Consider the following 19,909-nt stretch of genomic DNA (forward strand, 5'->3'; position numbering starts at 1 on the left):
AGTGAGGGAGCGAGAGTGAGGGAGGGAGAGTGAGGGAGGGAGAGTGAGGGAGGGAGAGTGAGGGAGCGAGAGTGAGGGAGCGAGAGTGAGGGAGCGAGAGTGAGGGAGGGAGAGTGAGGGAGGGAGAGTGAGGGAGGGAGAGTGTGGGAGGGAGAGTGTGGTGTGACACTGATGAAGATGAGACATTATTGGCATAAGCGAGATTTCCTGTGTCCTACACCAGCCAACGTCACGCACCCTCACCCCCCTCTCTCCTTCCTCTCTCTCTCTCTCTCTCTCTCTCTCTCTCTCTCTCTCTCTCTCTCTCTCTCTCTCTCTCTCTCTCTCTCTCTCTCTCTCTCTGTCTCTCTCTCTCTCTCTCTCTCTCTCTCTCTCTCTCTCTCTCTCTCTCTCTCTCTCTCTCTCTCTCTCTCTCTCTCTCTCTCTCTCTCTCTCTCCCCCACTCACACAAGTCTTAAGAAAGTATGTGTATATATACCTTGCTGTGAAGGTGTTGTGGAAGGAGGAATGTGAAGGGAAGGCTGGAAGATGAAGTGGAGGAATATGAGTACCTACGTGGCAAGGTTATGGGTGGGGAAGATGAGAATGGGTGGGAGGAAGCTATATGAAAGATGAAGAGAAGATGAGAATTTTGGGAAACGTGAAAATGAGGAAGATGAGGAAAAAATATGAAGAAGCGTATGAGGGAATGAAAGAGGGTATGGCAAAGTGAGGGAAGGTGAAGGGATAGGGAAAGGGAATTATTAGGAGAAAGCGCTAAGCCGACTATCCTTGGAGGGGGATCAGGATAACCTGATCAACCCTATCCTCCTCATTTTCATGAAAAAAATTCCTGACTATGAAAATCACACATCTTTTAATTTGTATAATAGGGAAAATTAAGAGATATGTGATTACCTTTTCTAGAAAATAATGCTGTTTAGGAGTGTACTGAGACAGTGTAGTGGGGATACATATATACCTGTGTGGGGGGGTACACATGGAGTACCTGTATCCTACCTGCCCACATACCCACCCGTGACGTCATCAGCCCACATGCCCACCCGTGACGTCATCATACCCACTCTCACCAATCATTCATTTTTTTTTTCTTCCTGAATACATGTTTTCCTCTTTATTGCATGACATTTCCTCTCTCTCGCACGTTATTGCAGAAGTTTCATTTTTCTCCTGTTATCTTATTAGTCGTTCTATGAGAGGTGTTTTATTTCAAGAATTGAGGAAATTGGTCCTTACGAGTCAGTTCCTATTTACACCCAACCAATTCCACTCACGTGTTTGTCAAACCTTGTTTCAAACTTCTAAATCAATTTGCGTCAATGTTTGCAACATTCTAATTTGTTCCTTACATCTTAAAAAAATGATTTTCAACTTTCTTATCAATTATTTCCCCAATAGAACCCCATGCAGATGAACACCCATGAAGCCAGATCTCTGAGTGAAGCCCACGGGCTGAGTACCAGCCGAGTGCTGCATTGAAGGTTGAATTTGACAGCTTAAAGAGACAAGGGAGACTGGTGGTAGCTGATGGTAGTTAGTTGTCTAGGAGGTGTTAATAGTACTTATAAAGCTCTACTACATTACTTAACATAGAGTATTTCTTTAATGTCACATAGAAGATATAACCAAGAAATACAAAGCGTTAGAAATAGTGAGAGTGAGAGAGAGGGCCAATGAGAGTGAGAGAGAGAAGGCCAGTAAGAGTGAGAGAGAGGGCCAATGAGAGTGAGAGAGAGAAGGCCAGTAAGAGTGAGAGAGAGGGCCATTGAGAGTGAGAGAGAGAGCCAATGAGAGTGAGAGAGGGCTAGTGAGAGGGGAAATAGAGGGTCAGTGAGAGAGAGAGAGAGAGAGAGAGAGAGAGAGAGAGAGAGAGAGAGAGAGAGAGAGAGAGAGAGAGAGAGAGAGGGGGGGGAAGGAGACAGGGGCAGTGAAAGAGAGAGAGAGAGAGAGAGAGAGAGAGAGAGAGAGAGAGAGAGAGAGAGAGAGAGAGAGAGAGAGAGAGAGAGAGAGAGGGCCAGAGAGAGGGAAAGCTCCGTAGTGACCCAAGACCTTGACCCTAGGAGACGGAACATGTGGGTTATCACTGTGATCGCGCCACCGCCGCCCACCCCCTTCAACCATTGTTAAAAATGGCCTCTCCAGCGCTGGCTGCCTGTGACGTAGTTATGACGTCATCACAGTAATCTTATTGGTGAGTTCCAGATGCGAGTCTTTCGCTTGTTTTGAAAAAAGTTGTTTTCAAGTTATGGAGGTTTTGTAAAATGTTGTCTCTACGTTGTGCTGGTGTGTGTGTGTGTGTGTGTGTGTGTGTGTGTGTGTGTGTGTGTGTGTGTGTGTGTGTGTGTGTGTGTGTGTGTGTGTGTGTGTGTGTGTGTTTATATGTTCTCATGTTTGTATGTTTGTGTATTTTTGTCGTCTATAAGTGCACATAACACACTATGTTATACCACCACCGGGTCCTCTACTGACTGTGAGATCATATAAGAATATTCTGCCGGGAAATATATCATTTTTTCCATCTGTTATAATAGATAAATATTTACTAAATATAAATCTATAAATCACTCTTGTCTTTAAGCCTCTGAAGTACTTTCCGCTACTAGCATAGGCGGATATACACACACACACACACACATATATATATATATATATATATATATATATATATATATATATATATATATATATATATATATATATATATATATATGTATATGTATATATATGTCGTACCTAGTAGCCAGAAAGCACTTCTCTGCCTACTATGCAAGGCTCGATTTGCCTAATAAGCCAAGTTTTCATGAATTAATTGTTTTTCGACTACCTAACATACCTAACCTAACCTAACCTAGCTTTTTCGGCTACCTAACCTAACCTAACCTATAAGGATAGGTTAGGTTAGGTTAGGTAGGGTTGGTTAGGTTCGGTCATATATCTACGTTAATTTTAACTCCAATAAAAAAAATTGACCTCATACATAATGAAATGGGTAGCTTTATCATTTCATAAGAAAAACATTAGAGAAAATATATTAATTCAGGAAAACTTGGCTTATTAGGCAAATCGGGCCTTGCATAGTAGGCCGAAAAATGCGTTCTGGCTACTAGGTACGACATATATATATATATAGGTTGCATTGGTTAGCACAACGTAAAGAACGCGACCTATTGGTTGAGAAGACGGGTTAAAAGTATATGACAACTTCTAGATATCGGTTTCAATGGCTCTAGTATCCATTCGACATGTATAGAGCTAGTGCGTTACCTGTCCTTGTAACATACTAGACGGAAACACGTCCTGGCTTTCAATCACCTTGTATGGCTGTTTACTGTTACCCTCAAACACTGTATTTATCCTTCACTAAAAGTTCCTAGTCTTCCTAGATCCATAATTTAACTATTGCCAAAAAACGTAGCTTTTCCCAGTCACAATCGTCTTAGTTCCGCTATAAAGCGCCAAAATATATTCCAACTAAAATATTTAACACTTTATTCATCAAAATAAACCATAAATAACTGTTACTGTATGTTGAACACCAGTTATGTTTACGAGAAATTGATGGCCGATGACGAATTGGTTGATGGACCTGAAATGCAAGAATATGTTCACTGCAAAAGCACCTGGGATACACATGTGCAGTGACTATGGGACGACACACGCCAGCGGAACATTGATCAAACGACTGAGCACGTTCTGAGCTGCTCGTTCGAGGTGCTCATCCATTGCAACTCCCTCTGCCAGCTTCTTGCGTGGAAAATATTATCACTGAAAGTTTTAATCTCGTAGCCATTTGGTTATGTTGAGCAGACTGAGGTAGGAGTTACTGGTACTGAGGAGAGGAGCAGTTACAGGGCACTGTAGAGTGATAGTCACGGTGTGAACTGTAGCACAGTGCCCAGGACACTGTTAGCAATTACAGTGTATGGGTCTTCTTGTCCCACAGCCCACACTGCTACTGTGGGCCCCACAGCCCACACTGCTACTGTGGGCCCCACAGCCCACACTGCTACTGTGGGCCCCACAGCCCACACTGCTACTGTGGGCCCCACAGCCCACACTGCTACTGTGGGCCCCACAGCCCACACTGCTACTGTGGGCCCCACAGCCCACACTGCTACTGTGGACCCCACAGCCCACACTGCTACTGTGGGCCCCACAGCCCACACTGCCACTGTGGGCCCCACAGCCCACACTGCTACTGTGGGCCCCACAGCCCACACTGCTACTGTGGGCCCCACAGCCCACACTGCTACTGTGGGCCCCACAGCCCACACTGCTACTGTGCCCCCCACAGCCCACACTGCTACTGTTACCCCCCCACAGCCCACACTGCTACTGTGGGCCCCACAGCCCACACTGCTACTGTGACTCCCACAGCCCACACTGCTACTGTGGGCCCCACAGCCCACACTGCTACTGTGGGCCCCACAGCCCACATAGTCCAGGTATAAAATACTCTCTGTGTATATACACGGGATCAGGGTTACCTTCTCTCCACATTTTGGTGAGTTATTTTCTGAATTGAATCAAAACACGAAGCAGTTTTTCAAGGAATTGTTGGTGAACTAAAATAAATAATAAACTATATTGTATCTGTGTGTGAGTTGTATTCTAAATGAGATTTATTAAAAAGTCGATTTTTGTATAATTACTATTACATAAAGGGGATGATAGGGGAAAAAATGATAAAGCCAAGGCAAAAGGCACCGTTGTACCAGGAGGCACAGTTGTACCAGGACTCACCGTTGTACTAGGAGACACCGTTGTACCAGGAGGCACCGTTGTACCAGGAGGCACCGTTGTACCAGGAGGCACCGTTGTATCAGGAGGCACCGTTGTACCAGGAGGCACCGTTGTACCAGGAGGCACAGTTGTACCAGGAGGCACCGTTGTACCAGGAGGCACCGTTGTACCAGGAAGCACCGTTGTACCAGGAGGCACCGTTGTATCAGGAGGCACCGTTGTACCAGGAGGCACCGTTGTACCAGGAGGCACCGTTGTACCAGGAGGCACCGTTGTACCAGGTCGCGGCTTTACACCAGGACGCAGGGGCAGGCGTCACCTCTGCCTCCCCGGACACGTCTCCTGACGATGAACGAATGTCTTCCGCCGGCACCTTTGTGGGACGTGTTGATGACCCCCCAAGTTGTCCACCACCCTACACTGTCACCTCAGGCTCCCTCACACTGTCACCTCAGGCTCCCTCACACTGTCACCTCAGGCTCCCTCACACTGTCACCTCAGGCTCCCTCACACTGTCACCTCAGGCTCCCTCACACTGTCACCTCAGGCTCCCTCACACTGTCATCTCAGGCTCCCTCACACTGTCACCTCAGGCTCCCTCACACTGTCACCTCAGGCTCCCTCACACTGTCACCTCAGGCTCCCTCACACTGTCACCTCAGGCTCCCTCACACTGTCACCTCAGGCTCCCTCACACTGTCACCTCAGGCTCCCTCACACTGTCACCTCAGGCTCCCTCACACTGTCACCTCAGGCTCCCTCACACTGTCACCTCAGGCTCCCTCACACTGTCATCTCAGGCTCCCTCACACTGTCACCTCAGGCTCCCTCACACTGTCACCTCAGGCTCCCTCACACTGTCACCTGAACCTCCCTCACACTGTCACCTCAGGCTCCCTCACACTGTCACCTCAGGCTCCCTCACACTGTCATCTCAGGCTCCCTCACACTGTCACCTCAGGCTCCCTCACACTGTCACCTGAGGCTCCCTCACACTGTCACCTGAACCTCCCTCACACTGTCACCTCAGGCTCCCTCACACTGTCACCTCAGGCTCCCTCACACTGTCACCTGAACCTCCCTCACACTGTCACCTCAGGCTCCCTCACACTGTCACCTCAGGCTCCCTCACACTGTCACCTCAGGCTCCCTCACACTGTCACCTGAACCTCCCTCACACTGTCACCTGAACCTCCCTCACACTGTCACCTCAGGCTCCCTCACACTGTCACCTGAACCTCCCTCACACTGTCACCTGAACCTCCCTCACACTGTCACCTCAGGCTCCCTCACACTGTCACCTCAGGCTCCCTCACACTGTCACCTGAACCTCCCTCACACTGTCACCTCAGGCTCCCTCACACTGTCACCTCAGGCTCCCTCACACTGTCACCTCAGGCTCCCTCACACTGTCACCTGAACCTCCCTCACACTGTCACCTCAGGCTCCCTCACACTGTCACCTCAGGCTCCCTCACACTGTCACCTCAGGCTCCCTCACACTGTCACCTGAGACTCCCTGATATTTTTCAATATTGAATTCCATTGTATCTCAGCAAGAGTTCAGACTCGTTATATATAAACATAACAAAACTCAACAGCCGGGTATATAACATTTACAATATGCACATCTCCCCTAATATAAACAAATCAATGACACCCAACAATTAACCCGCCAAAATAATCTGGAGTGTGAAGCTTGAACAATTCATATTACATATATGACATGTTGGCACACCGGAGGAGCCGGTCGGCCGAGCGGACAGCACGCTGGACTTGTGATCCTGTGGTCCCGGGTTCGATCCCGGGCGCCGGCGAGAAACAATGGGCAGAGTTTCTTTCAGCCTATGCCCCTGTTACCTAGCTGTAAATAGGTACCTGGGTGTTAGTCAGCTGTCAGGGGCTGCTTCCTGGGGGTGGAGGCCTGGTCGAGGACCGGGCCGCGGGGACACTAAAGCCCAGAAATTATCTCAAAATAACCTCAAGATAACACCATGCAATATGCTGACGAGGAGGAATGGGAACTGGAGGAGGAGGAGGAGGTGGTGGAGAAGGAGTAGTAGGAGAAGTAGGAGGAGGAAGAGATGAGAAGGAGGCGGAGGAGTAAAAGGAGAAGAAAGAGCAGTAGAAGGAGGACGCACGTTGGAGGAGCCGCCACAGGAACAGAAGGCAACAATGTTCCAGCCGTTCCTGCAGAAGTCAAGGAAGAAGCAGCAGAAGACGATAAAGGAACACCAGAGAGGATAAACATGATAACACATGATAAACACAGTTGTAAGATCAAAGATCATGCCTGACAAATGGTGTAGCATCTATGACAAGCATCACTGATACACAAGAGGCCACGTGGACGGCATTTTACTAGTCTGCCGAAAAGTTTTTTTCATATTGTAACCTGTAAATGGCTGGAGAGGATGTGTATGGGCACATGGGCCAGGGAGCACTATTCCGAGAACGATTTACGTGTCTAAACCAAAAAACAAAGCAAAATTGTCGAAATGTACTTTGGTTCATTTGTTATGCACCCAATACCTATCATGTCAATGGTATTTAGAAAAAGATTCAGAGGCGCACAATTCGAACAGAAACTGAACCCCATTTTTTTTTTACCGTCACCGTGACGTCAATAGACAGACCCTGATACAACGAGCGGGAGAATAGAGCTCTTCTCTAACACCCACGAGAGCGACACGCCGCCACCACCATCACCACCACGCGCCTCTAACAATGCAACCAGCCCCCCTCCCCCCCATTCCACAATTGGAGAGGGGCTCGAACTCCCAGCCCCACAAACCCCATGTGGGAATCCAAGCCAAGGACCTATACTGGAGTCGCAGCAAATGAAAAAAAGGAAAAAACCAAATAACTTTTATACAGGCCGCCCCAAGATGGCTGTCATCATTAAGTGTTCAACTTTGCGATGCTCGGGTCACGAACCCTGTCAGTCATGTTAAAACGAGACACGACATAAAAACAAAACAAAAAAATAGCCTCGCTTTAAATTAGATTATTTCTTGGAAGCAGGAAAGATTAGCTCTAAATTTAAATGTTGAGAAAAACATTATCCGATTTTATATTTGTAAGATTTAGTTAACTATTACAAGAAGGCGAGGTGTTGGGCGGGTCGGTCTGGGGGGGGGGTGATACTGGGGGTGTTGGGGGGGGGTGTTCCCCTCTTCCTCCCTTCCCGCCAGGCAACACAGCAGGGGGTACGTTGCCCCCCCCCCCCCCCCCCCCCACCTGGCAACACAAGAGGGAGTATGTTGCCCTCTATATAACACTCGACACATAATCAATTCCTCTGTGACCTCAGTCTGAGCCAGGTCACAAGACCACCCACGCCCCCTCCTTCCCCTTTACCCCCCCCCCCCATCCATCTCTCTCCCTTCCAATCTTACCTTCATGCTCCCTTCCCCACTTCACTCTTACCCTCATATATTCCTGCCTCTCTTTCGTTGTACACTGGTAGATACATGACCAAACTACGTCCACTTCTCTCAGAAGGAGGCTACCTGCTCCCGGCCCGAGGTCAAAGGTCATGGGAGATTAGGAAGCATGATTGGGGTTGGACATGTACATGAGTGGGATTGGGTGGTGATAAATAGGAGCTGCCTTGTATTGGGCCAATAGGCCTTCTGCAGTTACCTTTGTTCTTATGTTCTTATGATATCCATTTTTATTCTGCCCACGTGGCACCCCGGCACGTGGTCCTCACGTGGCACCCCGGCACGTGGTCCTCACGTGGCACCCCGGCACGTGGTCCTCACGTGGCACCCCGGCACGTGGTCCTCACGTGGCACCCCGGCACGTGGTCCTCACATCCTCAAAAAAAAAACATCTTCAACAACAACAACAACAGTAAAAATCAGCAACAACAGCTGTAATAGAACAACTTTAATAAAAGAACAACTACAACAATAGCAACAGCATCAACAATACCATCAACGACAACAACAACAACAATAGCAACATTACCAGTCAACACCAATAGCAACAACAACAACAACAATAGCAACAAGAACAACAGCAACAACAATAGCAACATCAACAACAACAACAACATTACCAATCACAACAGCAAGGAAAAAACACAACAAAGGCAGCCATTTATACAGCAATACAATTTCTTGTTGGCCTGTTCTACAGCACCTCAAGTTTCCCTCCTTCCCCCGACCCTCTCCTTCTTCCTCTTCCTCCCCTCTCGCTGCTCCCATCCCTTCTCTCCTTCCCTCCCACTCCTTCCCTCTCCCTCCTCACAACTATAATTCGAAAAATTCTTTTGTGGCAAAAAAATTGCTTCACTGGTGGTGTGTCTCCCACAGGAGATGATGAAGTGTAGCGACGAAATGTGTCAGGGAGAAGACTGTGTACCAGCAGCCCTGCTTTAAGACAGACAGACAGAGACAGACAGAGAGGGAGCGAGACATGAAGGGCAGGGGGAGGATGCAAGCAAGTAACATCACAAGCAACAGGATTAATGGAGCTAATCTCCCTCATGATAGAACACACACACAGGAGCTTACTACAACATGAAACCATTTCCGACAGCTCCCAATTAACTATAAAAAGTAGCTTAGAGGAAGCACTCACACTCTGCCATTGACGTAAGCTTCAATTGTTTGCTAAAAATCAACATTTCAGCAAATACGACTTGAGAATGGTCCAGGACGGACCGAAACGTCGTCGTCCCTTCAATTTCTAGCGTGTGTGGTTTGGTCAACATATTTCAGCCACGTTATTCTGACTCCTCGTCTGTATTTCAGCAATTAACTATATTGCCTCGAAAATCAAATCTGAAAAGGTAAAGAAACCCAATAAATCCAACAAAAGAGGAAAGGAATAGAAAGATTTACTTTTGAAGGAAAGTTGAGTCATGCCATCATAGGCATTTTATCTTCAATGATAAATGAAGACTTGTCATCTTTGTCTTCACTGTCACGTGCCTCACAGGAGACACGCATATTATCCAACACGAAACCGCTCAAACTTTCGTGCTCGACATTCGTGCTTAAAAAGAAGGGGGAAATCGTTCGCATCACAGGCATCTACCACATATATTTTAATTATAATATGCGTGCGTTATGTATATATAACATGTGTGTGTAGGGGTATCATTTCTGGCTGTGCTTGTAAGGACCCTCAGCCTCGGAGAAGAGGATATACAGTAACAGGGGTAGCCTTGTTGGGCTCGCACGTGCTCTCGCATAGTATCTGCTCCCACCACCCGCTTATATATTTAATGTATATAAAATATTTATTGGATATAATGAATTTATTGGATATAATATATTTATTGGATATAATATAATGGAGAAGAAAATACTTGCAAATACAAGAAAATACATATATATATATATATATATATATATATATATATATATATATATATATATATATATATATATATATATATATATATATATATATATACAGAAACTGAGGTTACATTCTTAAATTATGGCTATAATAGGAACTAGTCTCATACACAGTAAAAACTAATGAACTGAATTATTAACATTTGTAGCGTTTTAACCCATTATCCTTAATTAGCCTATAAAAAGTACATTAGGTAAAATGTTTTACAAAATTATTACATTGTTTAAAATAACAAAACCCTGTAAGGTCATGAATTTTAAAAGGCAAAGTTTTAGTATCTATTTCATACAAAATCTAATATATACTTAACTACATGCTGATTTGGATTAATGTATCAAAAAACACATAATTCGAATAATTATACATAACTTATTTTTTTTTACTGTTAAAGATTTCCCAAAGAAACCTTTAACGAGAAATTCTTGTAGACATATTTTTTTAAATACATATAACGAGACCATCATTAGAGAGATAAACACCAACATCATCCAATTAATCGACAGTTTCAACGACAACAGGAGATCGGACAAGCAGAAGCACTTGACACTAAGCACACTCATCCACCGCCCCAACAGACTAATGAGAAAGCAAGAGCAGAGTAGTAGACTATCCTATCCTCTTAACCCACCCGTATGGATTATATTTTGCTGGTCTTATCCTTCACTTTGACCTAGTCACCAACAGTAAGTATAGTCATGACTCAGCAAGTATAGTCATGACACAGTAAGTAAAGTCATGGACATGAGCCTTGTGGCAGCGGGTGCCGAGCAGTTATGAATAGTTATCAGAAATCAATGGTTGGACACGTCAAATGTGGGGGATGAGCATATGGAATAGGAGAGGGGGGAAAGAGAGAGAGGGAGAGAGAGAGAGAGAGAGAGAGAGAGAGAGAGAGAGAGAGAGAGAGAGAGAGAGAGAGAGAGAGAGAGAGAGAGAGAGAGAGAGAGAGAGAGAAACATTGTCCTCCTCCTTCCCCCTTCACAACCAACTTACCTGTCATGAGGAAGGGACAGTTACCTGTGACTTACCACCGTGCCACCACCACTTCCTCACGTGACCAAGGAGGGGGGAGAGGGGGAGAGCCATGCCGCTAATCGCACAAGAAATTGCAATAAGTAGGTCAGGCAAGGACGACCATGGCAGGGGTCAGCTGCCGGAAGTGTAGGTGGTGGTTCGTGACCTCTATCTGGGCAGGTCAGAGGGTAACTGGTGCAAAAAAGTCGACTTGAGCTTCGTTATCATTATTATTATTATTATTATTAATTTTATTAATTATTCGTGAGAATTCAGGCAAATTACAATATTGTTTCCGTATACATTTGATTTCCTTCTCTGAGGCTAAGGGTCATTCACAATTGCATCAGAGGAATTAACCTTTTATCTATATCTATCATGTATACGTGACATTAATTAACACGCTAACAACCAATCTTACATGCTCTTAAAATCAACATTTTAATACAATTATCTCTATAAATTAACAACACATTTCGTCTCAAGTTTCCTTTGTTTAATTTGCTAAATGTCATGACATTTGATATATGTAGATGAATTAAAGCCTGTTTAAGGTAGTCCTTGAGGACGACTACAAGGACTCAAGGCATCGCTTACACACCGGAAAGTATACAACAATGAATGTTTTTCTTTCATTCTCTGACGAAGGAAATGTCTCTTTTTTTTAGGAAAATTGGATTGTTATATTTCATATTTTGCCATCCACATTATCATCTTGGCTAGGAGAAGTGGACTTCAGTGGAAGTGGAGCAGTGGAGGTCGGCAGGATATGGAAGGCAGATCTGGGAAGCCAGCAAGTACATATCCGTGTGCGTGCGTTTTGGGAGGAGGTTGAGGGCCCCGGGCAGCACGTAGCGCCCTCCCCAGCGGCCAAATGCCACAATAAATGATAATTAGCAAGAGCGGCGACACGCTCCCGCGGGCACCCGCCCTAACAGATGAGCCCCGGCCCCCAGCTGGTGACCTGGTGCGGTAATTAATTAAGACAGGTGCATCACTCCCCTGGGGGACGGGGAGAAGCGGGTGACACCACAGGGCTACCCAACAGAAAACAGCTGTGGTGGGTGGTAGAGAGGGAGGGACAGAGGAGCGCTTAGCTGCACCAGGGAACAGTTTCAACTGCGCTGCACGACGTCACTTACGACTTCCAAACACAATACGGCTTTCATTCCCAACACGATCTATTATGTTTCTTCAAAACACTACCCACGACGGTTCTTAACGGCACAATACACGACTCATACACGATGCGATCCTTCGGTCCTGTACAACGTGACCAGCAACATCTATGCAGTGAGTTGCACTGCATCCGACTCCTACTGGCCTATGACACTCCCATACCCCACAGTGATTAGATTGGCAAAGATGGGGGCTATAGCGCCCATTATAGTCTCCCCCTCCAACCTCACACAAACAGCCATTCTCTATTATTGATTATATATATATATATATATATATATATATATATATATATATATATATATATATATATATATATATATATATATATATATATATATATATATATATATATATATATATATATTCAGTAGCATATGTAACACGATCGAAACTGTTAGATCAAATATTCTAATACGAGGTTCTCAGTGTTTTCATGTTCTTTTTTCACTTAAAATGGAAGTTTAAAAGAACCCATATGACACCTGACATTTCCAAAGACAACACCTGTGGACGCCAGACAGGGCTGAGCGGATCTACATGTCCGTATTCGGAGGCTCTTCTTATTTCAACAATTATTTACAGTTTCGTAGTTGTATATATTTTATTTTATATTTGGACCTTGCGATTCTGTCCATGTTATTTTCCATTTCAATGTCAATATCCTACATGGAGCTGCAAGACTACCTGAACATCCTTTCGGGAACTTTCATCCTTCAAGCAGACCACTTTTGTTAGCCTGTAAAAGCAGGATTTTATCATACCTTGAGGTTACCTTGAGATGATCATGCTTAAAACCCGGACACAAACTCTATTATTTATTCCGTGAACTGCATTATTTATGTTTAATGTAACATTGGCGTAATCGAAAACATGTTTATATTGACTCAGAAGTACATTTCCTCCGGTATGCAGACGAGGAGTCACAATAACGTGGCTGAAAAATGTTGACCAAACCACACACTAGAAAGTGAAGAGACGACGACGTTTCGGTCCGTCCTGGACCATTCTCAAGTAAATTGTGTGGACCATTCACACAATCGACTTGAGAATGGTACAGGACGGACCGAAACGTCGTCGTCCCTTCACTTTCTAGTGTGTGGTTTGGTTAACTTTCCTCCGGTATTTAGCTCTTAGCACCGACTCTTGCCTGAGTGGTGCGAACCGACGCCCAGTAAGAAGGCACTCTACCTGTGTTCTGTTTACAGATTCCTCGATTACTGAGTCGGGAGAATTCTGCAAATACCGCTTCACCTGCGCCTGTCTTGCGTTGCCTAAATGTAAGCAATGTGGTCAATGTTTGGCTGGTGGAGTACTACTACTTAAGATCTCCTCCCCAACAAATGTATTTGTGATAGTTCCCCTTTGAACGTTCTCTCGGCTCTGTACTCACCTAGTTGTGCTTGCAGGAGGGAGGGGGTTGAGCTTTGGCTCTTTGGTCCCGCCTCTCAACAGTACGGTCCCGCCTCTCAATCTGACCCTTTGTGTGGATTATGGGCTGCAATCACTTAAAAGAAACCTTCCCCCAACTTCATGTCCCTGCCGAAACTTCCTCTCCCTCCCCTAACTTGCTCTCCCTCCCTTAACTTGCTCTCCCTCCCCTAACTTGCTCTCCCTCCCCTAACTTGTTCTCCCTCCCTTAACTTGCTCTTCCTCCCCTAACTTGCTCTCCCTCCCCTAACTTCCTCTCCCTCCCCTAACTTGTTCTCCCTCCCTTAACTTGCTCTTCCTCCCCTAACTTGCTCTCCCTCCCCTAACTTCCTTGACAAATAAACAATCATCTCTACAGGAACTCTGTAGCTTCCCAGAGCCATAATATCCCTGCCGCCCCATGACAAGGCCAGGCCCAACCTGACTACCCTCCTTCACCCCTCCCCTTCCTTCCCTCCCTCCCTCCACACCACCTCCACTCTCCCTCGGAACCCTCCCTGTACCCTCCAATCACACCACTACACCCTCCTTCCCTCCACCCTCCCTCCACTTTCCCTTCGTCCTGTTCCCCTTCTCCCCTAAAATTACCTTGCATGCCGCGCTTATTCTCTAGTAAGGCAGAGTTGCTGTCCTTCAGTGTTTAATCCCTAAGCCTCAGGTTTAATCCTGTCTACAGTGAACTGCATTTAACATTTTTCCGTCGAACACTAAAGTCTTTCTTGGGTCTCCTGAACCTCCGAAGAACTTTTTTTTATTATTTTGTAATATACCCAATTTAGAGTATCGTCTGATTTTGTTGTTGGCACAGAAATTCATGTTGTTATTGATTATTTTAAACAATCAAGATTTTAGAAGGCCTATGTCACGCTGCATGTGACTGTTTCTCACCTGGATTTACCCTAATTCTCTTTCCTACACAAACTATGATTTAATGCAGCACAGTACATGTGCCTCATAGTGTAGAATGTGCCTCAATGTTGGCATTGAGGCACATTCCTATGTTTCTTTCCTAATAAGGAAACAAACATTTTCCTGTATCTCTCCTGCTTTTTCAGAATCCAGTCTACATTGGCAACCATCCATGCTACTTAAACATCTTTACTGTTTATTTCATTTTTGAGCTCTCGCCTTAATTCTTTTAAACGTTAAGTAAATATCTCTTTGGAGACTAATTTAGATTTTATTGTTAAATTTGTTTGTCAATCGCCACTTGTGCATCTCTTAGCTTACTATGCTTATTTTTTAACATTTTCTCTATAAATAGTGCCTAATCTGAGCATATTGTCTAGATCAGTTCTATAACGACTGATATGAAGCAGGTAATTTTCTCCTTATTATCAGCTAATTATTCTGAATTTCAGTTATAGCCCAATCTCTCCCTAACTCATAAAACTGATCACTTGTATTGATCACTGTCCGCACCACCTGTGTGGGCCACTAACACCACCTCCACAAGCCCGTTCACCTGTGTGGACCACTAACAACACCTCCACAAGCCCGTTCACCTGTGTGGACCACTAACACCACCTCCACAAGCCCGTTCACCTGTGTGGACCACTAACACCACCTCCACAAGCCCGTTCACCTGTGTGGACCACTAACACCACCTCCACAAGCCCGTTCACCTGTGTGGACCACTAACACCACCTCCACAAGCCCGTTCACCTGTGTGGACCACTAACACCACCTCCACAAGCCCGTTCACCTGTGTGGACCACTAACACCACCTCCACAAGCCCGTTCACCTGTGTGGACCACTAACACCACCTCTACAAGCCCGTTCACCTGTGTGGACCACTAACACCACCACCACAAGCCCGTTCACCTGTGTGGACCACTAACACCACCTCCACAAGCCCGTTCACCTGTGTGGACCACTAACACCACCACTAACAGACTAACAAACTGTCTCGTTCCCCCATGACTTTTATTCCTCATAATTAAATAAAAACCATCTCAAGATGGTATTTTACCATCTGTATTTAAATACTTTAATAAAAGCCTTCACGTGCTGGAGATGTGGGTGCGTGTACCTTTCCTGTGACATAAATAAAATACTTTTTGCACCAGGTATCTTCCCCGAGAGAGCCTCCGCTTCACGCACCAGAACCTCCTCATGAACCACGTTGTTCATGCCGCGCCACGGCCTCTAGAAATGAGTAATACCTGCCCTTCTGTGAGGGAAAATTGCCCAAGTGGCACCAGGGACAGGACGGGAGACGGCAGTGAGGGTGAGTAATGAGCCACTCTGCCTGCTGCACCTCGCCACCAGAATAAAGGTGGACCGTAAATCCCACAGGATGGTTGTGTTGAAGTGAGGCAGCGGTACGACCAGGTTGTTGCACACACACACACATGTGCACGCGCGCGCACACACATACAGACACACACACACACACACACACACACACACACACACACACACACACACACACACACACACACACACACACACACACACAAGTTTCCGTCTCACCTGCCCTCTATGCTATTAACTAACCTTAAAGATAATTATTTTGTTATTTTATTTTTGAATCTCTGCAACTAATTGGAAATACTGTGAATATTAATATTATAACTGGCAAAAGCTTCCTTTTCACCTTGTGCACAAGATGGGGTATGCATCTTTGAGCACTATATTAACTATGCATATTATTAGCACTATAATATGGTACCGTCCTGTACCATTCTCAAGTCGATTGTGTGAGCACTTAAGATTAATTTGTACACAGTGGTCACGTTCGCGCAATGAAAGGAACATAAGATAAGTGAATGCTGTCTTCGTCTGGTATTGAGAGTAGCTCATCAGGACGCCGATGAGAGGTATGGATGGTGGGGGAGGATGTCTCCCGAGTGCTGGCCATGACATTAAAGACAGATGAAGGGAAGGAAGCCTGTGAGATGCAGATACGAAGCGTCGGAACTGGAAATGGAAGGCAGGTTATTACTCAGGCGTAAAGCTTTTAATTGGATTTATTCTAAGAGGACCCGAGGAGGTTTGGGATGCTCCACTTCTCTCAGGATTAGTGCAAGACTTTCTGTAAAGGACGGATCTTATTGAGAGGACGAAAGTTAGCAATAAACACACAAGATAAGGACGAGTAAAAGGGAACATATTTCTCTTGTGCAGTGTTGATTTTAAAACTACGAGGAGGAGGAGTGGCAGCTTACAGAGGGTTTGCTAAACCATCTATACGTAAAAGATTAATATATTGTAAGTTAATAAGGACAGTAGGATCAGAGTTAAGATCTGAAGTGATGGTTCCGACGGGAACGTTACATGGAGAGCAGTGATGAGAAGGGCGATATTGGTCATGTTATGAACACTGTTAGAGCCTCTCTTCTTAATAAGGAACAAACGTAAATAGAGTAGGAAAGCTTGGAGAGATAAAGCTGAATAACTATTAAATGTCCAGGATTGAAATTGGTCTGTGACACCGTAGCTCCCCCAAATCCTTCCTCCACTTCAACTAGATCCTCAATGTGCGTCGGCACATTATTGAATTATCCATGTCGACGGTGAACCATTTTTGTTATGCATATATGGAGTAGAGATTTAGTTACAAGTAGATTTATAAAGGAAAACCCCAACATTTATGTTGCAATTGTAAAATAAGACAACGGCTACTCCGAGGCTACGCCTGTGATGTATTCTGCCGCCAGTTTAGGTCTTCCCGCCGACCATAGAGGACGTGTGTGTGTCGGCTCCCGCTGTATGGTAAACCATGGCCTTTCCTGCTGTTGTTATGTCGTTTTACTCCATAAATTCCTTATAACAGTTCCTTCAGCGTTTTCTAGTACTTTTAATATAAGAAAAAAAGCCTCATTTAAAATTTAGTATACGAGTCGATATATTGTAGCCTTGTCTGTCATTATACATTTCATTCTTTTACTTATGGAATAGTATAATGTTGGTATACATTTAGGTAAAAAATAAAGGGCGTGACCCCACTGGTGTTTAATAGGCTTTAATTCTCGTAATCAATTAAGATAAGGTTTTTGGTCATTTACATTAAAATGTTAATGATACAGGTCATTAACATTTTTATCATTAACATTCATTAACATTAACATTTTATCTAGCCCCCAACAAAAAATGAGACAGTTTATTTAAAATCCGTTGTTGGGGACAGGCAGCCTGTATATATATATATATATATATATATATATATATATATATATATATATATATATATATATATATATATATATATATATATATATATATATATATATATACACTTGTATCGAGGTCCTCCCCCAGGGTAGGACTACTAACCCTTCCCAGGATGCAACCCCACAATAGTTGCCTAACTCCCGGGTACCTATTTACTGCTAGGTAAATAGCGACAAGTAAAAGTGCCTAACCATTTCTGCCCCGTCCGAGAATCGAACCCAGAATCTCCGAACTAAGCCAACTGCTGCTCAAAATAGTTTCTTACAGAGTAACAACACCTCGCTTTGCTTCACAGTGCGGCTCAGATTCCTTTAACATTTAGAATACATCAGCAAATTTTCTATTGCCTCCCCCGATGAAATTTCCCGGTGATTCATAAATTGACTCACTGAGAGTTTTCATCGCTGATGACGTTGTTTTCACTATTTCAAAGTGAGGTGAGTTGCCCCTAAGATTCATTGACAGGTTGGCTATGATGGTCATGTGGAAGGGAAATATTCAGAGATCAGAGGTGGTTCATCTTGCCAAAAAATGGTTACCATAACGACCGTCAAATAAGACCTATTAGGCGTTACATCTTATTTCCACGCACGTCTTAACGAGACCACCGCCTTGTTCACCACGTTTCTCCATGGTCGAAATGATGCTAATGGTAGTCCCAAGCAACTCCACTTGCTCCACGGCTTCCGACGTGACTGTAGGCAATTCGGCTTCCAGGGATTCCTCAATGTCTTTCAATCCGTTCCCAGAACGTCGCTCTGGGTCCTCACAAGTGATCCATCATTCAAACAGCAACAGATAGCGACTGCAGGATTTGGGAGAGACCATCGACTGAGCACAGCATCCATTACGCTGATGAAGGATGAAGTTCCTGAAGTGGAACATCCTCCTTCATACTGACACACGGTGATTTTCCAGGAGGATGAGCTGGATTCTCATGAAGTGGATCACACTCCCTCATACTGACGCATAGTGATCCACCTCAAGAGAGGGCTGGTTGAAGAGTGGATGAGGGTAGACTAGTGGACTGTGCATAAGAGAATCTGAGAAAAGGAATAGTTGAGAAAGCTATTAATGGGATGAGTTGGCTGGGAGGATGGCATCTGCGGCTCCTTTACTGCTGGGTTGGTCCTTCTCTGCCACCCAGGGCAGTAGCACCAGTAGCATCAATAGTAGGGCAACCATTAGCATTAAAAGGAGGCGTACCAGCAGCATCACTAGTGGTATAAGCAGCATCAATAACAAGGGATACAGAAACATAGATAACGACAGTACAAGTTGTAGCAGAAGTAATAATAGGAGCCGTGGTCGTAGCAGAAGTAGCAGTATGGGTAACAATAGCATCCGCAGTATCAGCAACAGCTGTGTCAAGAGTGGTAACCACAGCTGTAGTAACAGTAACGAGGCTAGCAGTAGCAGTAACGTCAGCAGCGGTAACGGAGACAGCAGTTGCAACAGTCGCGGTAGCCGTGGGAATGTCAATTGCTTACAAACTTCATCTTATGCATTTTGCCCCATAAAACTTTTGATACTAGTTTTAATTCCTATGAAGATAGAACAATATACACTAACAAACTCACTTGTTCGTTTATATTAGTCGGAAAATGCCTATGTATTCTTTCATATATCAGAAGTATTTTGCAGTCTGGCATAACTTTCAAACAAAAACAAACACGGAGAGATTTTAAAATGGATGAATTTTCCCTGTCGTTGAAAGGCAGCAGCAGTGTGAAGACTGACGCAGGAGAAGAAAGGGAAGCGCCCGAGAGAGAGTGGAGGTTAAGGTGACTAACAAGAGCTCCAGATGGGCTTTATCTCTGCTAGGATGTGTCCTGGGAGGGAGAATGGGAGCTGATAGTACGGGTGTCTCTGCTCCCCCTCGCTTGGTGAAGGGCAGGGAGATGATAGCAAGGGGCTTTTCTCTTATCTTCTCTCTTCTCTAGATAGCTCTTCTCACCTCACTTGGTGATGGGGGAGGCAAGAACGCCTC

The 19,909-nt window shown here is 44.9% G+C and overlaps 1 protein-coding gene across 1 annotated transcript; it reads left to right on the plus strand.

Annotated features, from left to right (window-relative positions):
• The first annotated feature begins 604 nt into the window (after positions 1–604).
• On the plus strand, positions 605–5,089 carry LOC138358378 (uncharacterized). Its single transcript, XM_069316213.1, has 3 exons — positions 605–698; positions 3,944–4,337; positions 4,675–5,089. Exons 1-3 carry the CDS (start codon positions 605–607, stop codon positions 5,087–5,089), a joined length of 903 nt encoding a protein of 300 aa, XP_069172314.1.
• The last annotated feature ends 14,820 nt before the right edge of the window (positions 5,090–19,909 follow it).

This window comes from Procambarus clarkii, chromosome 83 (assembly GCF_040958095.1).
Source record: "Procambarus clarkii isolate CNS0578487 chromosome 83, FALCON_Pclarkii_2.0, whole genome shotgun sequence".
Taxonomy (NCBI): domain Eukaryota; kingdom Metazoa; phylum Arthropoda; class Malacostraca; order Decapoda; family Cambaridae; genus Procambarus; species Procambarus clarkii.

Bases quoted from the DNA above. Each gene is read 5' to 3' on its own strand.
- LOC138358378 (XM_069316213.1), top strand. From the start codon at position 605: ATGAAAGATGAAGAGAAGATGAGAATTTTGGGAAACGTGAAAATGAGG. The intron at 699-3,943 runs GTATGGCAAAGT...CTTGTCCCACAG, and splicing joins GTATGAGGGAATGAAAGAGG to CCCACACTGCTACTGTGGGC. The intron at 4,338-4,674 runs GTGGGCCCCACA...AGGGGATGATAG, and splicing joins CCACAGCCCACACTGCTACT to GGGAAAAAATGATAAAGCCA.